The 25,252-nt window shown below is 39.5% G+C and overlaps 1 protein-coding gene across 3 annotated transcripts; it reads right to left on the reverse strand.

The window, feature by feature from the left end:
- On the reverse strand, positions 1-25,171 carry mideasb (mitotic deacetylase associated SANT domain protein b). Of its 3 annotated transcripts, none has more exons than XM_057343121.1 (13): positions 25,006-25,171; positions 18,883-20,659; positions 13,803-14,102; positions 13,151-13,508; positions 11,805-11,871; positions 9,798-9,940; positions 9,549-9,652; positions 6,928-7,003; positions 6,395-6,483; positions 5,814-5,960; positions 5,591-5,713; positions 5,058-5,242; positions 1-3,252 (listed from the first exon to the last, which is right to left on the reverse strand). In XM_057343121.1, the coding sequence occupies exons 2-13, from the start codon at positions 20,305-20,307 to the stop codon at positions 3,012-3,014; spliced, it is 3,258 nt and encodes a 1,085-aa protein (XP_057199104.1). In that variant the 5' UTR covers positions 20,308-20,659; positions 25,006-25,171; the 3' UTR covers positions 1-3,011. The 3 variants fall into 3 exon arrangements, with proteins under 3 accessions (XP_057199104.1, XP_057199103.1, XP_057199106.1); XM_057343120.1 differs by lacking the exon at positions 25,006-25,171 and adding an exon at positions 23,126-24,941; XM_057343123.1 differs by lacking the exon at positions 25,006-25,171 and adding an exon at positions 23,126-24,934 and having other exon boundaries at positions 13,803-14,099.
- Positions 25,172-25,252: the final 81 nt, after the last annotated feature.

Raw genomic sequence — 25,252 nt, forward strand, 5'->3', positions numbered from 1 at the left:
TAACACGTAAATATTCACCTTAAATTTATTTTTTCGGTTTCTTTCCTTCCCCCAACCCATATGTGGTCAACAGACGCATAAAGTCCACAAATACAGTTACAAACATTGCTATGTTTTATTGTGTTTTGTCATATTTATTATTCTAAAACACGTGAGAAAAACACAATTGAAACACAATAAGTTAGACTGTAGTAAAAAGCACTTCAGATTTCTTTGCACATCCATCATTAGTGTACAAGCCCCTGTGAAAATAGCATAGAAAGTGTGCATACAGTTTAAGCTTTTTCCATACTTTACAGTCTACATAAGAATTTCCCTTGGCTGAATGAAAGACGTTGCAACCCTTACAACATACGCTAAATTCATTAAAATATTTGAATATTCATATCCGAACATCATCAATAATACAAAGCTTGGCTAAATTATTTTGACAAATGCCCTGTCTTCATATAAGAGCAGATCGGTCTTTACACACATATGAACAAGTATATATAATAATATATAGATTTTTCAACATAACAAAAAGACATTAAATAGTCAAGGAAGCTTCTTTTTCTCACTTGGCTTCAAGCTTGAAACAATTTTGAATGTCGTTGCATCACCAACACACAACCACGCATGCCCACCCGTGCAAATAAATAGACACGCTTGCAAACAAACGCACACTGCATAGAACACTTCAGCTTGATCTGGAATAATTGGAGCTGTTACTCTTAGCTGTGAACTCCCTGTGTGTCTATCCTTTAAGAGAAGACTCTTTGTTGCCATGGAGACAAAGCCAAGAAGTGTTTGGCCAGCGTAGACAGAAATCCAAGACGCGTGCAACTGCAGTTCAACTCAGCAGCCGACAGATCTCTGTGCCAATAAATAGTTACGGAAGGATTTGTTCTAAAAAAAATAAGTTGATTATGTCATAATACTTTTGTTCAAAGATGCTGAGAGTAAAATAAAGAAGTGGAGTGCTGAGGAACTCAAAGTCCCTCTATTGCTATTGCACTTGCACTTGCATCAGTCAGGTTCATATAATCATGCTCTCAGCGATCACAGGTAGCAAATGTCCAACACTTCAAGTCAAATGAGAAAAAGAACCCCCACCCCCTCCAAATAAACATAATAAAACAGTACAAAGCGAATAGTAACAATTATAATAACAATAAATGATTATATCAGGGACAACCATTATAGTCTGTGGAGTATAAAAAGGAAATATTGTAAAAGTGATTGTCAAAGATAGAAAGTGTCGAAAACATTGAAGGCATCAGCGAGGTGACCGTTTCAAATTAAAGGAATAGCTCAGCCCAAAATAAAAACTAACCCTCGTGTTGTTCCAAATATGCAAGAGAATATAGTTTAACAGCCAAATGTCAGAACTGCCCTTTTCCACAAAGAAATGTACAATGAGCACAAGCTCAAGAGAGGACAAGGATATGCTTAATTACTAGTTCATACGACTTGCATGAGATATACAATTTTGAAGCCATATCATAGTTGGGTTTAAAGAACAGATGAAAATGCTGGCCAACTTTCGATATGTAAATGCACGTATTAAAACTTGATTCCAAACTGTATTAATTCTTGCATTTTCATGGCTTCATGTACAGCATCAAAGTCCCACTAACTATTAACTTTTATGGTTACAATTTACAATAAGGTTGTTATTTGTTAACATTGGTAAATGCATTAGTTACCATGAACAAACAATTAGCAATATAGTTATTCTGCATATTTATTAATCAAAGTGAAAAATGAAAATTCTGATTTTATTTACTTAACCTTTTGTCATTTTTAACCCGTCTGTCTTTCTTTTGCGGAACACAAAAGGAGATGTTTTAAAGAATGTTGATAACAGAAAACGGATGCTACATAGAAGTAAATAAGCACCCTCAGTTTTTGGTTAGCAACATTTTTCATAATATTTTCTGTGTTTTGCTGAAGAAAGACATACGGGTTTGACAACAACTTGAGGGTGAGTAAATGGTAACAGAATTATAATGTTTGGGTGAACTATCCCTTTAATGTCAATACAATTGTTCATGTTAGTTCATTGTACATTAACTAATGTTAAGAGTTACATTTGATTTTAATAATGTATTAGTAAATGCTGAAATTAACATGAATTGAGATTAATAAATGCTGTAGAAGTATTCTTAATTGTTAGGTCATGTTAGCTAATGCATTAACTACTTGTTAATAAAACACAACCTTGTTATTGTGTTACCACTTTCACTGTATAAAAAAAAGCATCCAGGAAATGTAGCTTAATCTCATTTTATGTGCCACAAAAGAAAAGACTGCAATAATAGCATGAGGGAGATTAAATAAAACTATATTTTTAGGTGAACTATTCCTTTAAAATATTCAGAACAGAAAGCCCAAAATTACAGCACTAGAGATTAGAGGGACCCGGCGTACACAGTTGTGCAAGCATTTGGCAGTCACGTGGAAGAGAGATATACCATCATTCTCATGTAGAAACATAAAGAAAAGCCTAAACTCGCCCGAAAGTAATTCCACACAGACACAGTGTCTCCACTCGCTTCTGTTTTGTGTCCTTTCACATCCACAGCAAAGAATCCATACTGGATCTTTTCACAGAAGAACAATAAGTGAATTCTATGCACAGATACCGGAGACATGTGCTGTGGTCCAGTCAGTGTGTGTTGGATGAGTCCAAAAGTGCATTTATAAAGACACACGCACACATTCACGCTCACACAGTCACACTGAGATGGCATGGCTTACACTCCCAATAGCCCTATTTCTGAACCCCTGAATGCTGCTGAAGCATCTTCTCTGTCTCTTGCAATCTCTCATACGCTCATGTAAAGCACGCATGCATGCACGCACACACACACGCACGCACGCACACACACACACACACACACACACACACACACACACACACACACGCAAAGGGAGTGAGCCAGTCCCTGAAACTGTTTTGGGATGGGTCTTGTTGGCTGGTAAAATAAAAATAAATAAAAGTCAGTCTGTATAAGGAAGAGCATTAGCTAGTGCCAGTCTTCATCATCTGCATCCTCCTCTTCCTCTGAGGAATCATCGCTGCTCGCTCTTCTCGTTCTGTCCTGATTCCCCACCACTCTTTTCTGCTGGGCGGCCAGTAACGCGGCTGCCGCCTGCTGTTGAGCCTCCCGCTGTTCGGCCTCCCGCTGCAGGAGTGCAGCCTGCTTCTTTTCGGCTTCAGCGTGACTCTTCATGTGAGCGCTGCGGCTCTTCACTTTGAAGAAGATCCTGAAGAGAGCACAGAGGTCAGATTAGCATGTGCAGCAGTGTATCAATTCATGTGAGCTTCACATTGTACGCACTTCATTATTCAAGAGGGCGTGAGAGTTACCTTCAAAACTCTAATAAACTACACACTATCGAAATCTTAAATCAACTGTAAAGTCCTGTGACACCAACAATAACAGATTTTAAAGGGGTCATATGGCGGAAGTACGTGTTTTTCTGTGTTTTTGGTGTGTTATAAGTTGCCCATGCATGTATTAGACACGTAAAATTGCACAAATGAAAGTGTGGGAACAAAAGATGCAAAAGCGAATGCTCAACCAGACTTGCCTGAAACGCCTCGTATAACCACACCCCGGCGAATCTACGTAACATGATTTGACTAAGACCGCCCAAATCTACACGTAGTTAAGGTGGGCGTAATTGTAAATCTCATTGTATCACATGTCAGTACAATTGCTTTGAAACCTGATGTTCCGAATATGGTAAGAGGCGTTACATTTCCGTGAAATGCTTGCAGTATTCGACCAATCACTACGCACTGGTGAACTGGCCAATCATAACACACCTCGCTTTTCAGAGCGATGAGCTTTGTAAAAAATCAGCGCGTTTCAGATAGGCGGGGTAAAGAGGAGATACAAACATGCACGGTATGTGGAAAATACAAAGTTTTTTAAAAGTTAAATGATGTATACACATTGCATTACATCTAAAACAAACAATAATATTCATTTTAGCCATGCAATATGACCCCTTTAATACACGTGTATGCTAGTTTACTCCTAAAAGATGATCAAATTAGCATTTAGCTGACAAACAGTCCTATTTAAAAACTTTCTGGTTTTCCAGAAAAATGCCCATAAAATATTCATGACTCTTTGGTACAGCTTTGATATAAACTATAGGATGAAAAACCCTCAATGTCCAGCTCAAACTGTGATTATTAAGCCATTTCATAGGGTCTGAATTGCGTTCTTACAAGCATTTACATGTTTCGTTTTCTGTAACTTTTTCATTTGTGTCAGAAACTGCATTAAGCTTTATCATGTGATCACTTGTACCATGGTGTTTAGACATAGTACTACAGTCGTAATATGAGTGTTTTTGAACATGTAAATTCCATGGTATTCAAATATGGTAATCATTCAGTATCATATATAAAAACATCCGAGTTTACTATCTGAACATATGCCAGTACTTTAAGAAAAAGAGATATATTACTACGTCACAAAGACACACATGGTGATGATCAGAGAACAGTTTTTTAACATCTCTGTGCACTTGGTTGCCAAGGGACTGTTGATTTTAACACGCCAACTGTTGCCATGGATAAAATCTCCCATCAAAGTCAGATGTTGCTTTGCTACTAGACTGATCTCTGATGAATGTTATGCAAGAGCCATTAGGCTTCATTGATTCTGTAAGACCCCTCGCTCTTCTTGTGAGCAGCTGCACATCTGCCTCATAAAAATCTATGTCAGTACACGTGCACTGTAACTGCTCATCAGTGTCACAGAAGTTACAGAATATTATATAAATACATTGATCAGGTTATATCTAATTCTGCAATCCAAACAACATTTATCCATTATTATTATGATTATTATTAATGTTATTCTTTAAGTATTATTGTTTTTATTATTATTGTTCATATTTACAATATTTAATAATTATATAATTTTAAATTACATTTTGTTTATTAATAATTAGTGTGTTCACATAAGACAATGTTTAACTAAACTCAAAACAGCTTAACTTAAAAATATACTTTAACTTTTTTACTTGGTCATATAAATTATGTTACTGACCTGCCGCACTTCTTGCAGGGAAATTCACCCTCCGGGTTAGTTCCCTTTCCCGTGTTGCCGGACCCACTCTTCCGGCCGGTGGTGTCGGGACGAGGTTTAGATGGTGGTGCTGGCCCGTGCCTGACCATCGTGGATGGATCACTCGTGCTGTCTGCCTGATTTCTTAAGACCAGAACGGCTGCAGCCTATCAGGAAAGATATGGTCAGTAAGCACTACAAACTAATTTATTATAGTAGACAATCACTGTTCTAATAATTGAGCAACTCCTTTAAAATAAACTCAAACTTCCCACTGCACCACTCTATACTTAACCGACTTTAAATGTAGCTACTATGAACAGATACTGCAACAGTGCAATTTACGCACCTAATGATGAACACCACCAGAGGGCGCTTCAAATAACTTACAGTTGTTAAATAGTCAGAAGTACTGCTTTTCAAATCACTATTGGTGTTGTTTGGGTTGTTGTAATTTTGAAAATGCATATAGCTGTCTTTAAGTGCTTTTTGCACAACTTTTCTTTCAAACTCACATTTTCAGTGGCCTGTAAAGATTGTGTCAACCTGCCCGGGCTGTTTTCTTGTCTTCCGTCACATGACCCTTCCCACTTCCTGCTATCCTCCTCTTCTTTCCGTGATTCAAATTTCTGTGAACTCTGCAGATTGATGGAAAAATCACTATGGTGATGCATTGGTCTATGCAAAATCAAGCAAACAGGTGCACACACACATAGAACAAAAGCCACAAGAACTAACTTTATTGTCCACTTCCTCCTCTGCTGTAGGTTTAGTCTCCGCTGGCTCTGCTTCTCCATATACGAGCGTTCCGTTCCTGCTGATCTTCACCTGCTTCTTATACGTGTAGTAAAACTCCACACACTGAGCCACTGTCTTGGAGCTCACCTTTGAAGGAAACACAAATATTGCTCACAACTCACACAAACAAACCTTCAGAATTCAGCAGTTTTCCATTTGCACACTACCGTTTGGGTTTTACTGTTGAACAAAACATTAGCCCTGTAACAAATAACTGTGCATGTAAATCAAATTCCCGTATATTGAAAAGAATGTGAAGACTAAACCATTCTGGGGCCCCATTGACTACCACAGTAGTTTTTTAACCTACTAAGGAAGTCAATAGTGCCCCAGAACAATTTGGTTACAAACATTCTTCCAAATATCTTTCTTGGTGTTCAGCAGAACAACAAAATGTATACAGGTTTGGAAAATATGAGGGCAAGTAAGGGATGATATTATTTTCATTTCTGTGTAAACTATCCCTTAATGAGTAGCACTGTCTGTTAGAACCAGTTCTGTTTAACAAAACCCCATCCTACCACTTTCTGAACCATGAAGAAGTCCTTTTTATAGGCAGCAATGCCTCTGTTGAATAATCGTCTTTCTTCGGCCGTCCAGCTGTCGGAGCCTGTGCGGGACACACAAACCGTTCAAGAAATCAGAAAGGGGCCGTCCATGCATCCTATGCGCTCACAGACCACCCCCACCCCCGTCACAAACGCATACATGCACAAATATCACAGAAACAGCAGACGGTCAGCCCCAGCTTCCAGACAAACAATAACGCCCCTGTTTTCTACTAGGAATTAACAACATGCCACAGACACCCCCACCCCCTCACACACTCCCAGACCCACTCATCACCCAGCACTCTCTGCATCCGACCCCTCCCCCTCTGCTGTACTCCAGCTGCTTTTGTTTACAACCGAGAGGGCAAGAGCAGCTTTGGAATGCCAGCGCAGGGGGATGCAGCGTACCCAGAGCACAGGCCGACATACCGTTGGGATTATTTCATGTCACCCCAGTAAAAAAAAGTGAAGGAAATTGTGGTTGGCAGCGGCTGGGGACTTACCAGAGTAGTGGTAGTCGACTAGAGGGTGTGATTTGGGAAAGATGGGGATTTTTAACAGCAGACAGGTGAGAGCCCCCTAAAAAGAAAAAGTGAATTTAGATTTGGTTTGAAAGCAGAGAAAATAAAACAGCTTTGTTTTTTAAATTTACAGTTTACTACCCAAAACTTATATATTAAAAACAAGACAAATAAGTTAAGTGTGAGTTTTCATGGATTCTGACACGCTACACAACAAGAAAGCATTGAAACGCTCAAATATATCCCACTATATAGTGACATTTATGCATTTAGACTTTTTTTATACAGAGAGCCGTGCATTTGAGTTCCTACACATCATGTGTTTCCTGGGAATCACAGCCTTTACCTTGGTATTGCTAACATCACGTTCGACCTGTTAATCTACAGAAACACTGAAACCACATTTGTGTATAAACATGTGAATAAAAAGAAACAAGTTGTTTTAGTTTGTTATTTGCCTAAAAAATTACTTATAGTTATATAATAGTTTTTGACAGATTCCTAAAATACTGCGTTTTCTCTTTTCTCTATTATTATAGGTAGGTGTTCTAAAAATTGTTAAGCACTGTATATTTAGTTTTTCATTTTATAACATGTTTTAAAAGCTGTGGATTTATTCTAAGTTTACGACAATAATCCTTCTTGTTGTGATTTGGCTGGAAAGGGAACAAGGATAAGAAACGGGTCAGGGCATGTTATCCCACCAGTTTATATAAAAAAAATTAAAGAGAGGAATCTGACAAAGAAAGAGAGATTCATGGCACCGTAACACAAGAGAGATGAAGTGAGAGAAATAAATGAGAAAAGGAGAAATACAATTCTGCAAGACTGTCTCCATCTCCTTGACAACATTTGTAATAGTCTATTCAAGGCGTTTAAAGCCTGCTGTGTAAGTCAGGAGATAATAATCCCTCTCTTTTTCTCTCCATCTGTATCTCTCTCGCTCTCTATGGTACAGTTTATCACGCTACAGAAATCCAGGACACCTTTTCTGGGTCAATGAACTTCAACTTCTTTGCCACTTCATTTCTAGTGACTGTGGACAGGAAATGATGCAGAGAAGGGGTAAGTAAGAACCTGCGTAGCCTGAATGAACACTAATGCTCAATGTGTTGGAGTATTGCTTTTTTATACACTCACTGTATAGTATTTAGCCTATTAAGCCACACATAATGTACCAGAGATGTATAAGATAAAATATCTAGATATTTTAGAAATATATTATAGAAATAATAGAAACACAGAGATAATGAAAAAAACCCACATCTAAATCCACAAGTGGTTCTTCGGTAAGGTAGGGTCTTTACACCAAGAAAATTATTTAAAAAAAAACTGTTTGTTAAAATTACAAAACAAAACTGTTTTGAGAATCTTTGGTTTTTACACTTAGTGAAACATGTCTATAGTTTGTGATGAACTGTTAATGTGCTAGGACCTTTGTGGCTCAGAAAATTACATTTTAAACCTAGAACAACATGCTTGCTGATACAAAGTTATTTAAAATCTAATTCAATGCCATTCGTATATTTGTACAAGTGACTAATAAACACTTTCACAAATACTTTTTGGGCCCAGTATAAATTCAAAACTCTGTATATCTGTACAAATAATGCTAACTTTATGTTAGCCAGATGATTGATTTGCACATAGAGATAAAGCACAAAACCACAAGTACCAGAGGTCTAGCAACATTACTCAAGATGCAACAAGATAAACTATTTACAGCAATGCAGTCCAACTTGTTGCGCTTTTTTCTCTGCAGTTAACGGCAGTAACCTCAAAAGAAGCTCCCACACAACTCGCAGTTTCAATTTCAGCAGAAGCTATTGTTCAGATGCAGCAAACACAAGCAGCTCATCAAATGTAATAAACAGTTCAGCTCAGAAACACAAGGCACTCGATCCAGTCCTCTTTAGCGTGTGTCATTCTGGACGCAAGCCTGTGATTGACAGGCCGTTGCCATGGCAGCAGTGTGACAGCTCAGCAGTAAGTGACTGGCTGTTGTGTTGTTGCAGTTGCTGGCTCAGCTGAGCGAACATTGAAAAGAATCAGATCAAAACGTACGCACCCGTTGCGTCCTCATAAAAGATGCATGTTTGCGTGTGAGCGGACTCGATGCTGTCGAAGGAAACAATGCGAGTGATTTACATGCGCATTTTCCCGAAATGACGCAAGTGCGTTTGCATGCGCTGCTCTCGTACATGCTGCACCTTGTCTGGCTTTGCAATGTGTAATTCCACATTCCACTTAAATCCACATAGAAAATACGTCCCGTAGCTCAGCTCATGAGTTCGAATTTCTGGGAATGCACACTCGTCATTAATGTCCATAAAGATAAAAGCACCTGCTAAATGTATACATGTACATTTTATAATTCAAAGTGCATACATGTCAACGCATTAACTTCATTTCAACTTAGCCAATACACTTCCTAACAGATATTTCCCTGTTTAAAAACAAATTGTTATTCAAATGTTTTCCACTCAGATGGCTATCCCAACCTCACTTGCACGGAAGTGTTATCCAAGTTTAAAGAGTGCACTAGCCAGGTGTTAACTGGTTCAATAAGTACACAATGCAGCGGCACACCACACGAGACTCACCATGATGTCACCTTTGCATTCATATAGGCAATGCATGGCCAGTTCCTGATTGGTCCCACCTCCACACAACGCACTTGAGCATGCCAGGTGCATGAGCCCGTCCACTGCAGAAACAAAGAAGGAGTGTTAAGGATTCCTAAAGACACGGTCATGCAGACTTTATCTACTTCCTCTTCAAACTACCAAACATTTTGCATTTGTTGAATTTAACAGCAGAAGTGTTGTTGTAGGATTGTATAAGGTGTAAACCTCTCTGCTGTTGCTGAGTGCCGGCCTCCAGGTCAGTCAGTGGCGCCCACAACAGTTCAGCTTTGTGTAGGTCGTGCTGCACTGCCGAACAGTCCCTGAGGTCTGGAACCTCCGCCTGGTACCGCGATCCAATGTTTATACGGCTGGAGAGAGAGAGAGAGAGAGAGAGAAGGGGAGAGAGAGAGAGAGAGAGAGAGAGGAGATATAAAGTATATACTGGCTGCTCTGGCAATCCAAAGTTTGCATGTTTAAAAAATATTAATATTTTCATTAATTCCAAATATTTCCATCAACAATCAGAGTAAAAAAAAAGGTTCGGATGATTTTCAACTATTTTTAGTAGCTGGGATGTCCCCCTTTTGCTTTAGTTACAGTATGCACACTAGATGGCATGAATCCAAGTATTTAATGTTCCAAAGAACATCTTGTGCGCTTCACTGGAAGCGACGAAATGTGATCTTCTGTACACAGTAGTTAATGCTCAATGTCACAAACGTATGTCCTACAAATAATGTCTTATTATTTGACGTCACAACATTATGACATACTTTTTCAAAACACTTTTAAAAGTTCTGTTGTCCAGTTTAAACCTTTGGACCCTACTGTATATGATCTTAACCATAGGCTAGTTTTAAGATGTAGAAGACAATTACAATCTGTCACTTAAGACTAAAGGGAAATCAAAGTTGTTTCAGACTGCCATTTGAATGAATTGATCTCTAGCGTCAGTTCGTTTCTGAAAAATCAAGAAAATGGCTTGACCGAGGGTATTTTGCATAAAATTAACACCCTGTGTTTTTCCAATGCCAAATGTTCCAATATCTGACTGCCAAGGTCTGTGGATAAGACAAAACAGATTTTGCTTTACTATTTTGTTCCAGAATGTGCTTTCGTCTTGCACTGGCCAAATCCAAAAACGAAGGGATCTGTTGCCATTCATTGAGAGTGAGTGTCTTTGTATGTAGAAGAGAAAGAATCCTTACTGAACACTGAGCATTACATAAACCAGCTGGTACCAGTCAGAGACGATATCCCATAATTCTCTCTGCTCAGCCACTATCCCCCACCCACTCTCATGTAAGATTTAAGAAACCATTTCAGACATCGTTCCTCCATTAATACACAAAAACATGACACACCAATGCTACATTTAAAAAGATAGTTCACCCCCCAAAAAATGCTGTCATTTACTCACCCTCAAGTTATTTCAAATCTCTTTACACTCTTTAATAATCCACTAAACACAAAAGAAGATATTTAAAATAATGTTTGTAATCAAACAGTTCTGGTCACCATTGACTTCCGTAGTAGGATAATAAACTACTAGTCAATGGTGCCCCAGAACAGTTTGGTTTCTTACATTATTCTGTTGAACACAAAAGTTGTTTAGAATAAAGAAATGTATACAGGTTTGAAACAACAAGAGGCTGAGTAAACTATCCCTTTACATGCACTAAATGCATTGAGCTATAAACATGCATTTTTCTGTTGTAAACTATAGTTTGTCATTTTTCATTGCATAGTTCATCCAACAATAGAAATTCTCTCACTATCTACCTGTCATTCTAAAATTGTTCTGGCCACCATGACAGCCCAAGTGACATTATGAGGTGTCATAGCGGTCAGAACATTTTTTATGTAAAATTGCTGAAATATCGAGTTGTTTTCCCCCAAAACTGATCTGTATTACATGGAAAATGAACTACGAGCCATACATACTTTCTTGCTGACACTCTTGAGTGCTTTATTAAGTGTTAAAATGAGTCATAATGTTCTGCTTTTGTGTGCATTCACCCAACTGGATATTCATGAAATGATCTTATTCAGTGTTCTGAAATACAAGACAGTCATACAGATTTGGAGCAAACCTTTGTGTAAATGATTACAGAATTTTCTTTTTTCTGGGTTAACTACTGCCTATTTATTTTATATATTGTTAAGGCTTGTTAAGGAAATGCGTGGACTCGTGGAGTGTGGGTGCTTTACTTGAATAATGTGAGTGCTTACGGCTCAATGCTGACAGGTGTAGCTTCACTCATAGCAGAGAGCACCGGAGGTGTTATATCACTGCTATCTGCACATTTACAAACAAAAGACATTAGACATAGGCATAACCATTTTGTCCTATTAAATAAGATCTTGCTTTGTCTGTATATGCTAAAGCTTCATTCTAAAACCTAGTGAACTAAGCATTTTCATACAGTAAGTGTGGAAAAAAGCTGTTCCATAAAAGTAAATTTTTTGACTCATCAAGTATCATTTTACTGCTTTCCTTCTGAAACCTTGTATCTCCATATTTTGTGATTTTTGCCGTCATTATTATTAGTCACCCTTCATGTTTGTCATTGGGTTTTGCACATATCTAAGCAATAAAAAGTTGAGAAAGTCAACTTTGACAACACAATATTTAATCCTTTAAAAAGTACGTTTTTTTCGAAATCCTGAAAAACAGTGAATTTGGACATCCAAGGTTTTGGAAGGACAGCAACAATTTGCAGATTAGACTATCCCAAAACACAAAAGAAATAATGCAGAACTAAAGAAAAACAAATAATTTATCAGACAGTGTAAAGAGATCATTTTATTTTATATAAATAAAATGGCTTTTTTATCCGATATGCTATGTGTTTTTGGGGTCATTACCGTACAAAAATTAACAATGGTTTTATTACAGTAAAAGTGTAACCATGTTTGGTGTATTGCCATTTGTATTGTATCGAGTTTTGAAATTAAACTGTATTTAAACTGTTTACTGTAGTAAAACCATGGATAATTGATGGTTAACTATAGTAAGCATGTTTGTTTTAACTTTAATAAAATGATAAATTGTCATAAGTGTTGAAGTATAAAAGCCTTAGCATAGCAATGCATGCTAACAACACTGCGATAATACTTCAAAAGAACTGCTGCCTATATAGCACATTCCAAATCAATCACTATAACATATTCTACGACAATAAGGATGCTCCCTAAGAAGCCAGCTGCCTGTGTAGACATCTCACTAGGTTTTAAAAATAGTCATCAAGTAAATCATTAAAGGAATAGTTCACCCAAAAAATGAAAATGTATTAACCCTTATGTCATTCCAAAACTGTATGACTTACTTCTGTGGAACACAAAAGATATTTTGAAGAACATTGGTAACCAAACAACATTGACCACCATTGACCCCCGTTGTAATATTTCTCTTCTCTTGTGTTCCACTGAAGAAAGTCAGGTTTTGAACGACCTCAGGGTGAATAAATGATGACAATTTTTATTTACGAGTGAACTATCCCTTTAAGTTCTAAACATTGAGTAAAGTATTGCTTTTATTTTTCTGTCCTACTGTACAGACAGTGAAAGCAACTCACTGGAGCGCAGGAGGCTGCGGGTGGCAGATTTGGGCGTGGCAGGGGGAGGCAGCCCCTGACTATTCGCTGCTGCATTGGCGGCAGCAGCTGAAAGGAAGGTGGAGAAGTAAAGACCTGAGCCCTCTCGAACAGGGCTGAGGATGGGCGGCGGAGTATAAGGAGGCATGTTGAGAGGGTTGTCGACCATGCGGACAGGTGAACGTAGATGGCTCTGGTATGGCGTGATGCTGGAATAAACCGGTGGGGCGATGAAAGTGCCGAGTTTAGGTGGAGGAATGAAGAGCGGTTCTGGACGAGGTCGTCGCTTGGTTTTGGCTGATTTGCCATCGGCATCATTTCCGCTCTCTGTTCCACCATTCTGTTGAAGAGATTAGACATTGGCAGGCTGGTTAATAGACAAACCCCTCTAAACACATAAACCATATGCAGTCTGGAGGATCCTGATAAGTGTCGACTCAAATCTTATAAATCTAATGGGGAAATGGGGCAAGTGATGGATTAGGGTGCAGAGAATGGACTGGGTCAGAAATATCCGGATTATTGGGGGATTTTAATCCAGGGATTAAAGAAGGTGAAGAGGTCAGATCAGATCAGATCAGAAGGCAAAATGCAACAAAATGTTCATCTGACATTAGAGCAGTCATGTACTCACCTGGCCGGAGCTTTCAGACAAAGAGTTACGCAGTGAGCGCCGTCGCGTAACAATCACAGACGTCTTGTAATCGGAGATCATGTCGTGAGAGCCCAAAGGCCGCGGTGGCCAGCTGGCTGAGAGAGAGGCCGGCTCGTGGTCCGGAGATGAGGTCTGCCTCACTGGCACAGAGACAGGAATGACCAATGGCATGAGGCTGTCATCTTTGGGCCTCTTGGCACTTCCTTGATCCATCTCAGTCGTCCCTCGACCTGGACCAGACGGGGCCACCGGGGGACTCCAGGGTCTGTGGGGCTCCTGCTGACAACATAGACGATTAACACTGAAATTATTGATTGCAAACACTTCACAATAAGATTGTATTTGTTAACATTAGCAAAAGCAATATCCGATGTAAACTAAATGACCGATACGGTTTTTCAGAATTTAATCATCTTTGTTAATGTCAGCTGGGCAATTCCAGCGTTATAGATGTGACATTTTCAGTCAAACCTTGAAATATAAATTCTCTGAAAACGTATTTCTCACCAGTATACTGAACAATCTTACCAACCGCCTGATGACAAAGTCCAGACATCAAAAAAATATCAGCCCATTTACAAGTTTTCTATTTTAAAAGACGGAAACAGACATGGTTTATGGATGTGACAAAAGAGGACACGTTTTTGAGAGACAACATATTTTGTAGGATTTTTACGAATTAAAAATTTATGAAGAATATGTACCGTTATGGATGTGACAACTTTGTTGTGACACTTAACTATTAAAAACTATGCTTTAAAAACACAAAAAAGATGCTTTACAAACTTTAAGATAGACTACACACTGGTATTCAACCACCAAATATTGTCATCTGACTTATCGCTATAGTAAAATTCTTTCGTAAAAACTCACGGTTAACGTTTGCATGGAATTGCCCAGTTAATGGCAATATAACTGTTCATGTTAATACAGAGAGAATGAGGAGCTTCTTCCCTCATGCTATCCGGGCTCTCAACCAGAACTCTCCTGCGTAACACACACTCATACGACAACAGGACTGTTTTTGCACACACATATGCATACATTGCACATTGAACAAATATTATACTACAGATATATATACATATATTGCACAGCACCTGCACTTTACATGGACCCTTCCCCACTCCCCTACACTATTTATATTTATATATTGTTTATATATCATTTAACCTTCCTTCCTTTCCTATATCCTTTCTACTCTATTCGGACAGTTGAAAAAGCATTTCGCTGCATGTCGTACTATGTATGGTTTTGTATCTGACGAATAAACTTTGAACTTGAACTTTCATCTAATGTTAACATTAACTTCAACTAATGTCTGATTTTAAATATATATATTTAATTTAATATATTATTAGTACATTTTAAAATTAACATTAACTAAGATTAATAAATGCTGTAGAAGTATTGTTCACTGTTAGTACATGTTAACAACTAATGTTAACAAATACAACCTTAACTAAAAGCTTTTATCTGAGCAGTGTGAATCCTTCCTCCCTTCTGTATATGCTATGCATTAGGGGAATAAGCAAGTGCATAATAGCCGATATGATGGCACAGGAAAAGAGGTAAAGTCCAGACCATTTCTCAAAACAACCTACGGATTCAGATTGACCTCAATTCCTTATACATATGTATTGCCTCACCAAACAGGCTGAGATCTCAGGTTCAGTATAACACCGCGTCTACACCGCACCCGCCACGCCACATCCAGTGTGGACATTTTTTTTATTATAATGGGTTGTAATGCGTTCTTTTGTCACGTCGCATCGCACCGCATCCGGTGTAGACACGGTGTAACTCTCCTGTGATGTTAATGATTCGAAAAAAGCTTCCTTCCATGTTAGGATCACTGAACAGCTGCATTGAATTTGCCCTAAAACAGGAACTCAAAAAGAATCAAGTGGATCCATTTGCAATTTCACAATGTCCAAAAATGTCAAAACCTCAAACACAATGATGTTCGAGTCAGAAGAACACATTCTGGGAGGAGCAACAAATCTTAGTTTCCCTTATTGTGAGAACAATTCCTGTTTCTCTTTATTACAAAACTCTAAGTGGAAGCAATCGAGCAAAGAAAATAAAATGAAATGTAATGAAAAAACACAACAACTGCAATATGCGTCACTTCTACCATGCGTCTAGCTGGAAGTTGTGTGAAAATGTTGAAATCCCTGAGGATGTGGCCTGTCTTATCTAAAGTGTGACCTTGCTGGCACCGCTGAGGTATTCAGATTAGCACATGAAGCCCTAACTCGTTCACCCTTGAAGAAAAGGCATTTCAGCCTGCTTCTAGAAAAAAGCAGATGGAAAAGCATTAAATGACTTGCATCAGTACCTGGACACAATAAACTTCACTGATTTATGTTCTTGCTCCTTTTAAAATAGCTGGAATCAATTTGACGTAAGCTACTTTCTTTACCTTCCCTTGCAGACTGTATTACAGTATTGTTATCTGGGCTAAAGATCAAGCATATAAATACTCGCACACCCTTTCTTTGCTATCATCGGTTGGGTGTCTTGAGGGAGTGCTGTTGTCCTTCTCTAAGGAAGTTTACGTAACAAGGAAAAGAAGACTGAACTAAATAGCATGTCCCAGAAACATTTCTGTCCACTCCTAAAGTAACATGACTGCGAATTGCACTAATACTTTGTGTACAATAACAGCATAAGCAAAGTAAATACCACAGTCCAAGGATGGAAGATGTACTACCGGCTCTGGGACAATGGGACAAATTCTCTTTCCAAACACTGACAATTATCCGTGAAATGAACATAAATGTGCTTTTGGGCTTTGGCCTAAATGTTTCGGCTTCTGGGCCAGCAGGCTGAGGGTGGAGTGCACTTGCTTGGTATTAGTATGAGGTGTCACCCATGAGACAGTAGTTGCAGTTGTGTGGAAAAGCTTTTGTTTTGGATCTACAGATTATGTGACCTAATGGTGAGAGTCGGTGAGTGTTTCTTACTAGCGTTACACTCCTTTAACAACTGAGAAACCTGCAGAACCTGTAAGCATTTGAAACAGGTACAGTATACTCTCAGTTAGATTCTGCTAATTCTGGTACATTTAAAGTAACGTTTATTAAAGTACAATGTCCCTGTTAAGAAAGAAAGAAAGAAAGAAAGAAAGAAAGAAAGAAAGAAAGAAAGAAAGAAAGAAAGAAAGAAAGAAAGAAAGAAAGAAAGAAAGAAAGAAAGAAAGAAAGAAAGAAAGAAAGAAAGAAAGAAAGAAAGAAAGAAAGAAAGAAAGAAAGAAAGAAACGTGCAAAACAGACTTGGTGTCAACTTAGGTAGTTTATTGTCCTTAAACACCCCCTGTGGTCAAAATTTGTTCATACATTTTTAATAAGCTTTAAGACAAACTATGAGCAAATTCATCAGTGGCTGGTTCAAGTAGTCCGAGCTGGGGCCGATAGCATAAACTGCTTAGACTAGTCTTACAAGTTAGTCATCCATTTTTTTTCTTCAAAACTGGTCATAACTTCTTTAAGTCAGTCACATATTAAGGTAGATTGGTCTAATTAAAATCTAAAAAGTAAGACAGTGAGACTAGTTGTAAAGACACAGCGGCGTTTATACTACTGCATTTTCCTTTAAAAACGCATAACTCTTGCTACGGTTACGCCTGGCATTTACACTACTCTGGAGTTTTCGACACCCGAAAACGGAGACTTTTGGAAACGCTGCAGACCCCGTTTTAGTTTGAAAACTCCAGGGTTGCGTTTCTGTGTAAACGGACGAAAACTGAGACTTTAGAATACGCAGGCGTGGTTGCCCACATTCGGTTACTGATTGGGTCGTCTGTATCATTGCGTTTGCTTCCCTGATTCGTTAAGCCCCTGTCATCTGAGCCATTACGCTACCTGACAATGACCAGCCTCGCAAGGACTGTGTAAACAACAGGCTTGTTTAACTTCAATCTGCGCTGCGTACACGGATCGACACGGTGACATTACAGCAACGCGAGAGAGAATCAAGAGCCGTATGCTTTTAAATAGCTCACTCAGTACTGCGATGTCATCCGTCGATCGGTCCTAATAACATGGATTACCTCATCTAACGTTATCCACGCGAAGACATCCTTGCTTTTCCTCGCCATCATGTTCATTTTGTACTGGTCGGTCTGTGACTAGTAACCACTGTCTTCAACAACCAACTTTTGTATGTCCATACAGCTGTTTAAATTGTTTAAAATGTTTGCGCATGCCCATCGTGTCTGAATGGTCATGTGACATGCGTTTTCAGTAGTGTAGTGTACGCATGTGGAAATGGCAGTACAAATGAGGATTGTTTTCGTTTTAAAACGCTGTTTTCGTACGACAACGGGCTAATGTAAACGCCACCTTAACTTAGCGGCTATGTTTATGCAACTGGCCCCTGTTGGGATTGATAGGAGACGGGACAGACAACTGTTCGAGCATTTTGGCTGTTTGATTACACAACAACGGAGTTTTGAGGATTGAAAATGCAGACTTTTTAAAATGCTGAGGTCATGTGCAGGCGTATTACGTGTTCCGTCTGTAGGCATGCGCAAGTGTACTCAAAACAACAAAGGTGGCATACAGGACTGTGTGTCATTTGTTGTGTTACAAAGTGACATCGGCAACTACCGGCCTGGCATGCATACAACAGCATTTTTACTTGCTTTCGTGGATCCATGTGAACGCAGATCATTTTGACAATGTTGTTGTGTGTACATTAAACTTTTAAAAAATGCAAATGTCCATTTTTTTGTTTTCTACTCCATCTTTGTCATGTAAACATACTCTAAATAAGGCAAGGGTGTAGAATAACATTCAAGCATGAAGCATCACTTTAAAGCATGAAAATATTTTCACAAGAAGATAATATCTTCATCAAAGATGAGTTTAAAGGGTTAAATTTATGAACTAAAGGGGGAATTTAAGTCGAGATTTTAATGTAGACTAACTTTCCATCATAGTATTTCCCCTAATGCCAAAAATAACAATGAATCAATTGACGCTTGGCATGCATTTCCTTTCTCTTACATACTTGACTAAAAATACATTGACAAGTGAACAGTCAGCTAACTCACCTTGACGTTACGTGCGGGAAGAGATTCCCTTTCCGAAGCCTTCAGAGCCAAGGTTTCCAGATTAGCCTCTTGTGAGACCCTCCTCTTACGCCGTGTGCTCTGAATTACACCTGTCGGAGCAGCCCTGATGTCTTGCACTGCACTGGTCTCAGAAGCCCCGTTTTGTGAGCCTTGGGTATGATGATCAGTTGGCATGACAAATGGGTTATCCGAGACCGGGGCTCCACCTTCTTTAGAAAGCCGGCGTGATCTTCTGGGCCCAGGCTGATGAGTCTCAATGGACTGCTGGAGAACGGTTGAAGGAGGCTGGGGGATCAGCTCAGGGGCCTGGGTCGACGGAGGATCAGGCATCTCCTGGGACTGTCCTGTTAGTAAAGGGTGATTCTGATCGACTGAGGGGGCTTGCTGGCTATTACAGTAATTTTCCACTACGTGCTGGTTCTGATAGGCCTGTTCTGATTTTTGTTGCTGTTGTACCAAGTCCAGTTGAATCATGTGTTGTTGCTGTTGTTGTGGTTGTGCTCGATGTTGCATTTGTGGTATATGTTGTGGTGCTTTCTGACGCTGAAAAGCTTGTTGCTGCTGCTGTGACTGTTGCCGTATCTGCTCTTCCAGCATCTGCTGCATTTGTTGCCGCTGCGGGGGGAGCATCATCTGTCTCTGCATCAGCTGCTGTTGCTCCTGGGGTTGGGAATTTGCCTGCGTACTGTAATTCAGATTCGGCAAGGTCCGATTGCCCTGAACTACCTTATAGCGACCGGCTACCAAGTTCTGCTTGGGCTGTCCGAAAGCTATCTGAAAAGGTTGCAACACAGAATTCCCAGCGGCGGATTGGTTGTGCTGTTGTGGATTTAACATTACAGACTTTTGTGTCTGTTGAAAGGTTTGCTGTTGCTCCCAGTCCATGCTCCGTCCAGTTTTGAAGCTCTCTGCACCAGCCCCTAGTTTATCGGTGGCTCTAATAGCCGAGGGTTCAGATTGTTGTTGTTGTACAGGCATGCCCTCATGAATTTGTTTTGCAAAAGCAGTCTGAACCCCTAAGTATGGGGCAAAGTTCTGGGGCCAAGGTGTCATACCTTGTGACCAAGTGTTTGGTCTCTGTTGAGGTTGCAAGGATGGGTCTTGGTGTGGCCATTTCATGGGCATTGTCTGTTGGTAGTGCCCACGGCTTTGATCGCCCTTCTCTGGGCTAAAAATTACAGAATTTAAGTACATATGGGGCGCTTCTGCACTGGAGCTTTCCACACCCACTCTGTCATTGTGACCTGGCCCTGAGGGAGGGACCCCAATCCCATAGTATGCCGAGGCCTGTGTGTGCTGAGATGCCTCTTTCATTGCCACACCCTGGTCTTTAAAGAAAGTAATACGTTTTCCTGTTCTCTTTGCGTTTGGCTTCGGTTGAGGCTGCAGGCTCATGACTTTCATAAAGGTACCGATGATGGTTGGAGTGGGTGGTTCAGGAGACAAAAGTTCAAATCCCCAAACCACACAAAGTTCTCTCCAAAATAACAAAAAGTCTTAAGAGTATCGCTCTGACTTTGCAGTTACGTTTTATGCAGGTTAATGGTCATCCAAATCTACTCAACATTGTAACAATATGAGTAAGCTTTAAGATATCAAACTGCAGCATCTGTTGCGCAGTAATAACAGGTTCAGTACAGTGTGGCTCTAACATGTCTATTTGTTTTATCTACAATGCCAGTTCTTCAGCTCCTGGGATATCAAACCGAGTTGAGAGGTCTTTAGGTTAGCTTGCTCCTCATTCATGGCAGGCAACCTGAGAAGAAAGTGGTGAAAAAATAGTATGGTTAGCCTTCAGAGTCAGTCTTTTGGGCTCAGTGGGAGGTTCTATTCAATTGTCAGCGATTTCATGAATGAGGCTCTCAAAAAGGATTTAAAAAAAAGGTGGCCCAGCATTTTGTCCATGATAAAAAAAACATTTATGACAAACATTTATCAGAATCAGAAAGAGCTTTATTGCCAAGTAGGCTTGGACACACAAGGAATTTGTCTTAGTGACAGAAGCTTCCAGTGCACACAGGTTAAAAAAGTGACAAGGCACAGTTAACAAAAACGTAAAAAATAAAAAAATGTATGGCAGTTTGTGCAATCTTGCACAGAAAGAAACTAATGACTAATCTTGGCAACCAATGCATCAAAGTGACACACATGCGTGACTGCTAACTACCTGTCAGGGGAAAGTGGGACTTTGGGGTTTCAGTGTGTTTGCAGACAAAAAGAGTAATAGTGTGTAAGACGAGGAGAGATGTACAGTTGCACAAATCCCACTGATGTGTTACAATATACCAACATTAGTTTCACAATGAGAGAGGGGTTAAAAGGTGATTCCCCATAAACCACATTAGAAACAGCACCCAAATGTAATTAAAAAAAATATGTCTTTAAAACCATAAAAAGCATTCAATTACACTTTGTTTTTTCAATGAACCATTAAAAGTGAATCATGAAGTCTCATATGTGCATGCATACCAAATAAAACTCCCATTTAAAAACTTTATAAATAATTTGTCACTTTAGAGCAGACGTATGCATCCACTAGTGAACATTTGTTAAATGGGATACATGTCTGAAAGAAAACAAAATACAAACTACACTAACCGGACACAATTGTGCTTATATATGCACAACCTATTGCAGCTTATTGCTTCATTTTATTGATCAACCCAAATGTTCTTTATAATCTTATTCTAAATTGACTTAAATCTAAATGTTGCATATATAGATCTGTACCATGTATTTGTATTTTTCCTATTGCAGCAATCGCATTATTTTTTTTATTAAATGTTCTTTATTTTAAAAAATATTACTGTTTAACCAATGTGTGTACAGCAAATTAAACAAACAGGAGAAAACTTGTTTCTATTTTCTTCGAAAGGAAATCAGTCAGTGGTCTCCTAACGTCAATGTATACATCACTGGAACAATAATACATCTAAATCCACTGTCACCGTGAGGAAGCAGCAAAACACTGAGTATTCTGCAGAGTCGCAGCATGTTACAAAAGGCTCATTCATTCACGCTTCATTCTGCGCTATGTAGAGATCGGCTTAAGTAAAAATCAATATAAACGACAACACGCAGTACTTAGAGCAGTCATCTAAAAGCTGCAGTCTTGTGAGGGGTGGCGCGATACAATAATGAGAAACCCTCTTAATACGAGGATGTAAACAACAGTTGCATCAACCAAATCGCCGTCAAAAAATAAAACACGATATAGGTCAAGTTCAGCCAACGCGTTTTGACGAAAACAACATGCAGTAAAATATTAGTATTTTACACTAACCTAGCACGTTGTGTTACTTTGTTGCAAAAACGATGTCATTACCAAAACAAAAATAAGGAACAACGACGGTGCATTTTTACAAGATCCAGTTTTAGCAGTTGACAAGGTAACCCGTTTAATATAGGCTTGTAACGTCAAGCCCGGTTACCTAATCGTACATGGTTCTTAATTTGAACTATGGACGAACGCAGTAGAGGCACACGCTCGAGCGCAGACATATGAGCAAAAATCCCCCTTAAGAGAAAAAGTGGTTGCGTCCCAAAACTTGGTGAGCTATCTACATGCACAGCATTATGAGCTTTTTAGGGGGATTTCGCCCAGGATACGAATTGCGTTCAACTAAACAGAGCAAGCGAGGGGCGCTTTTAAAAGTTAAACTGCTAATGACTTAATACGGTTTAAAAGCACAACGCTCCCGCCGACGACAAAAACGTCAACAGTCATGTGTGCATTATAGACCAACAACTGCAAAAATAGCGCACATGGAATGCAAAATCACGTCTCTTTAAATGTCGTCTACGCAGACAGCTCACTACGTTTTGACACACATCCATGCTGTTTGCAAATACTCCCTTCCTGGACCCCCTTCCTAGAGCGGCCAGCTCAGCGCTATTTACCAGAAGTCCTTTGTTGCAGAAAATGGATTATCCAGTCACTAATTCCATGGCACACTGCAACACAGCGAGACAACAAGGCGCCCTATGAAGCATGCTTGAGCAGCAAAATAAAAATGAAAGTGGCATGTCCGGCTGCCTGTCAACTGTGATGAACAGTGCGGTTCTTACTTTCAGCGATACGATGCTCAAATCATGATTATTATTCTGCAACGTCTTGCTAATGATTGTCTATTGCATGGTTTCGGCTTGCTGCGCTCGTATTTCACTTCTGGAAAAATAGTCTTGACCTATTTTTTAAGACACTGAAAACAAGGATCCTTACCGTGCTCGTGAGATCGTCCTAAGAACAACTGAACGATCCATGAGCCGAATGGCCAATGCAACAGTCCAAAAATGACTGCATGCTTATCCACGATTGAGTCATACTATGCTGACCTCACTCGAGTAATATTCAAGTCAAGAGGTAGATCCGCGCACAAACCACAGAGAAATGGAGGACTTCTTTGAGAAAATGGCGGGACAGATATTTTTAAATTACACGCGATTTCGCTACTATTGCAAACACATGCGAATTATAACGCCTACAACCCACTCTAGTTTAACGTTATGGAACAACATTTCTCTTTCAGTCTTGTGATCTCCTACTGTCCTGGAATGGCCACACCCACTTCCGCGACCATATAAGGCCTTTCCCCTTCCATGCGGACGCTGTAAATTACAGCAAATGCATGGGTCATGCGGGAAATTCCGTCACTGGGAAACGTCCTGTAAGCAAGCATGCACCAAACATTACCCCATCCACACCTGAATAAAGTCAACGAATAACAAAATCCTGATATTTGCGGCCAATAAGCACAGAAAAAAACAATTCAAAGTCACGCAGAAGCATCTTAAACGTGAAAAAGAGAAATTAGCTACAGATTGCATAGCAATAGTACACCTTTTGTTATAACAAAAGTTACATTTTGTTCTGATAAAATATTGGATTGATATTGTGTAATATGTACTGATTTTGTATAAAAGATGAAAATCCTCTACATTTTGAACTGGAACACTTTCACTCCCTGGACTCGTCAGAAATAGAAACCAATCAGCCTTCATTAAAAAGAAAACCTTTGAAACCTTTACAGAAGGCATACATTGTAACCCGTCTAAGATAAGAGTAGCAGACAGTATCAGCTCGTAACTGTAATACACAGACTACGGTGATTACTTTATAACATTTTTTTAGACTACGCACCAGTCTTTCACCTATCTTGCCCATAGGATCATTTCTGCATGCGTGCAAAGGTTCAGGAGCCACGGGCATGACTGAGCATGTGCCGTGAGTAAGGAGACACCCATAGGCCTCATCGTGTCAGTGTTTGTGGACTTTCTGCTGTGCCTTAAAATAAAGTGCAAAGCCAACAGACATGCGGCCAGCTATTCTCTGGGTATGGCATGTATTGAGTGTACCAGTTTCTGCCTATCAATAAACAATCTGACACCTCGGATGATTTAAAGGGTGATGGTACTCTGTTATAATCGCAACAATATGTTAATGCATGTTCCTCCAGACAAGGTGCATGTAAATCACAAATACGTTAATAATCGCAATAAAATTTAAACACAATGGGGCCAATCAGTACTGAAAGTACATAACTATTCTTAATTTTGTCCCTAATGCAAGTGGATAATTGAGAAAACGATGCATGCACTTAGGCAGGGTTGCAATAAACGCTGCGATGGCTTTGGGGGAGGCGAACACAAGTTTATAAGACACAGTTGTTGCAACACCACCAAATGTTGCACAACAGTAACATGATCCATTACAATGCAGATACACAACCAACACACGCACTACTGAGACCGCCACTGAATTAAAGGGAAAGCATTTACTTGACAATAAGTAAATGGGTGCATTTGTTGCAACACTGCTGTCTGTCTTCCTACTGATAACTCTCGGTTACCTCTCGCATGTGCAGGGCTGGCTGCGTACGTGCAAACGAGATTTGTTAAAACACACAGCAACAGTCCACATGACTGTAAAAGCACATCTGATTGTTTATTTCAAAAGTACGTAACCACCCGATCGAATTCATTCTTCTGGATAAGGCACTATTCGACGTCCTGCATAAAACTATAGAAATGTATGTATTTTTACAAGTGGGCATGCATTAAAAGTTAATCGGATTAGAAATGCCTTCTCGCGTATTACATTACCGTTAAAAACATGCGACGTAGCTCCAGCAATCCTGGTCTTTTTCGTGTTGCTTTCAGGAAAAAAGAGAAAAAAAACTTAAAGCCTTTGCCTGCAGCGCCAGCGTCACTTCCTCGTTGGTAACAAGAGCGCCACCCGCTGCAAATCGCACAGTGATGTCATTTTCACTTGCATGTAGCTATAAACACATTTTGTGCGTCGATCGTGGCAGTTTTACAATGTAAAATAACACATAAATACGAACATTGT

This window comes from Triplophysa rosa, linkage group LG10 (assembly GCF_024868665.1).
Source record: "Triplophysa rosa linkage group LG10, Trosa_1v2, whole genome shotgun sequence".
In the NCBI taxonomy this organism is placed as follows: domain Eukaryota; kingdom Metazoa; phylum Chordata; class Actinopteri; order Cypriniformes; family Nemacheilidae; genus Triplophysa; species Triplophysa rosa.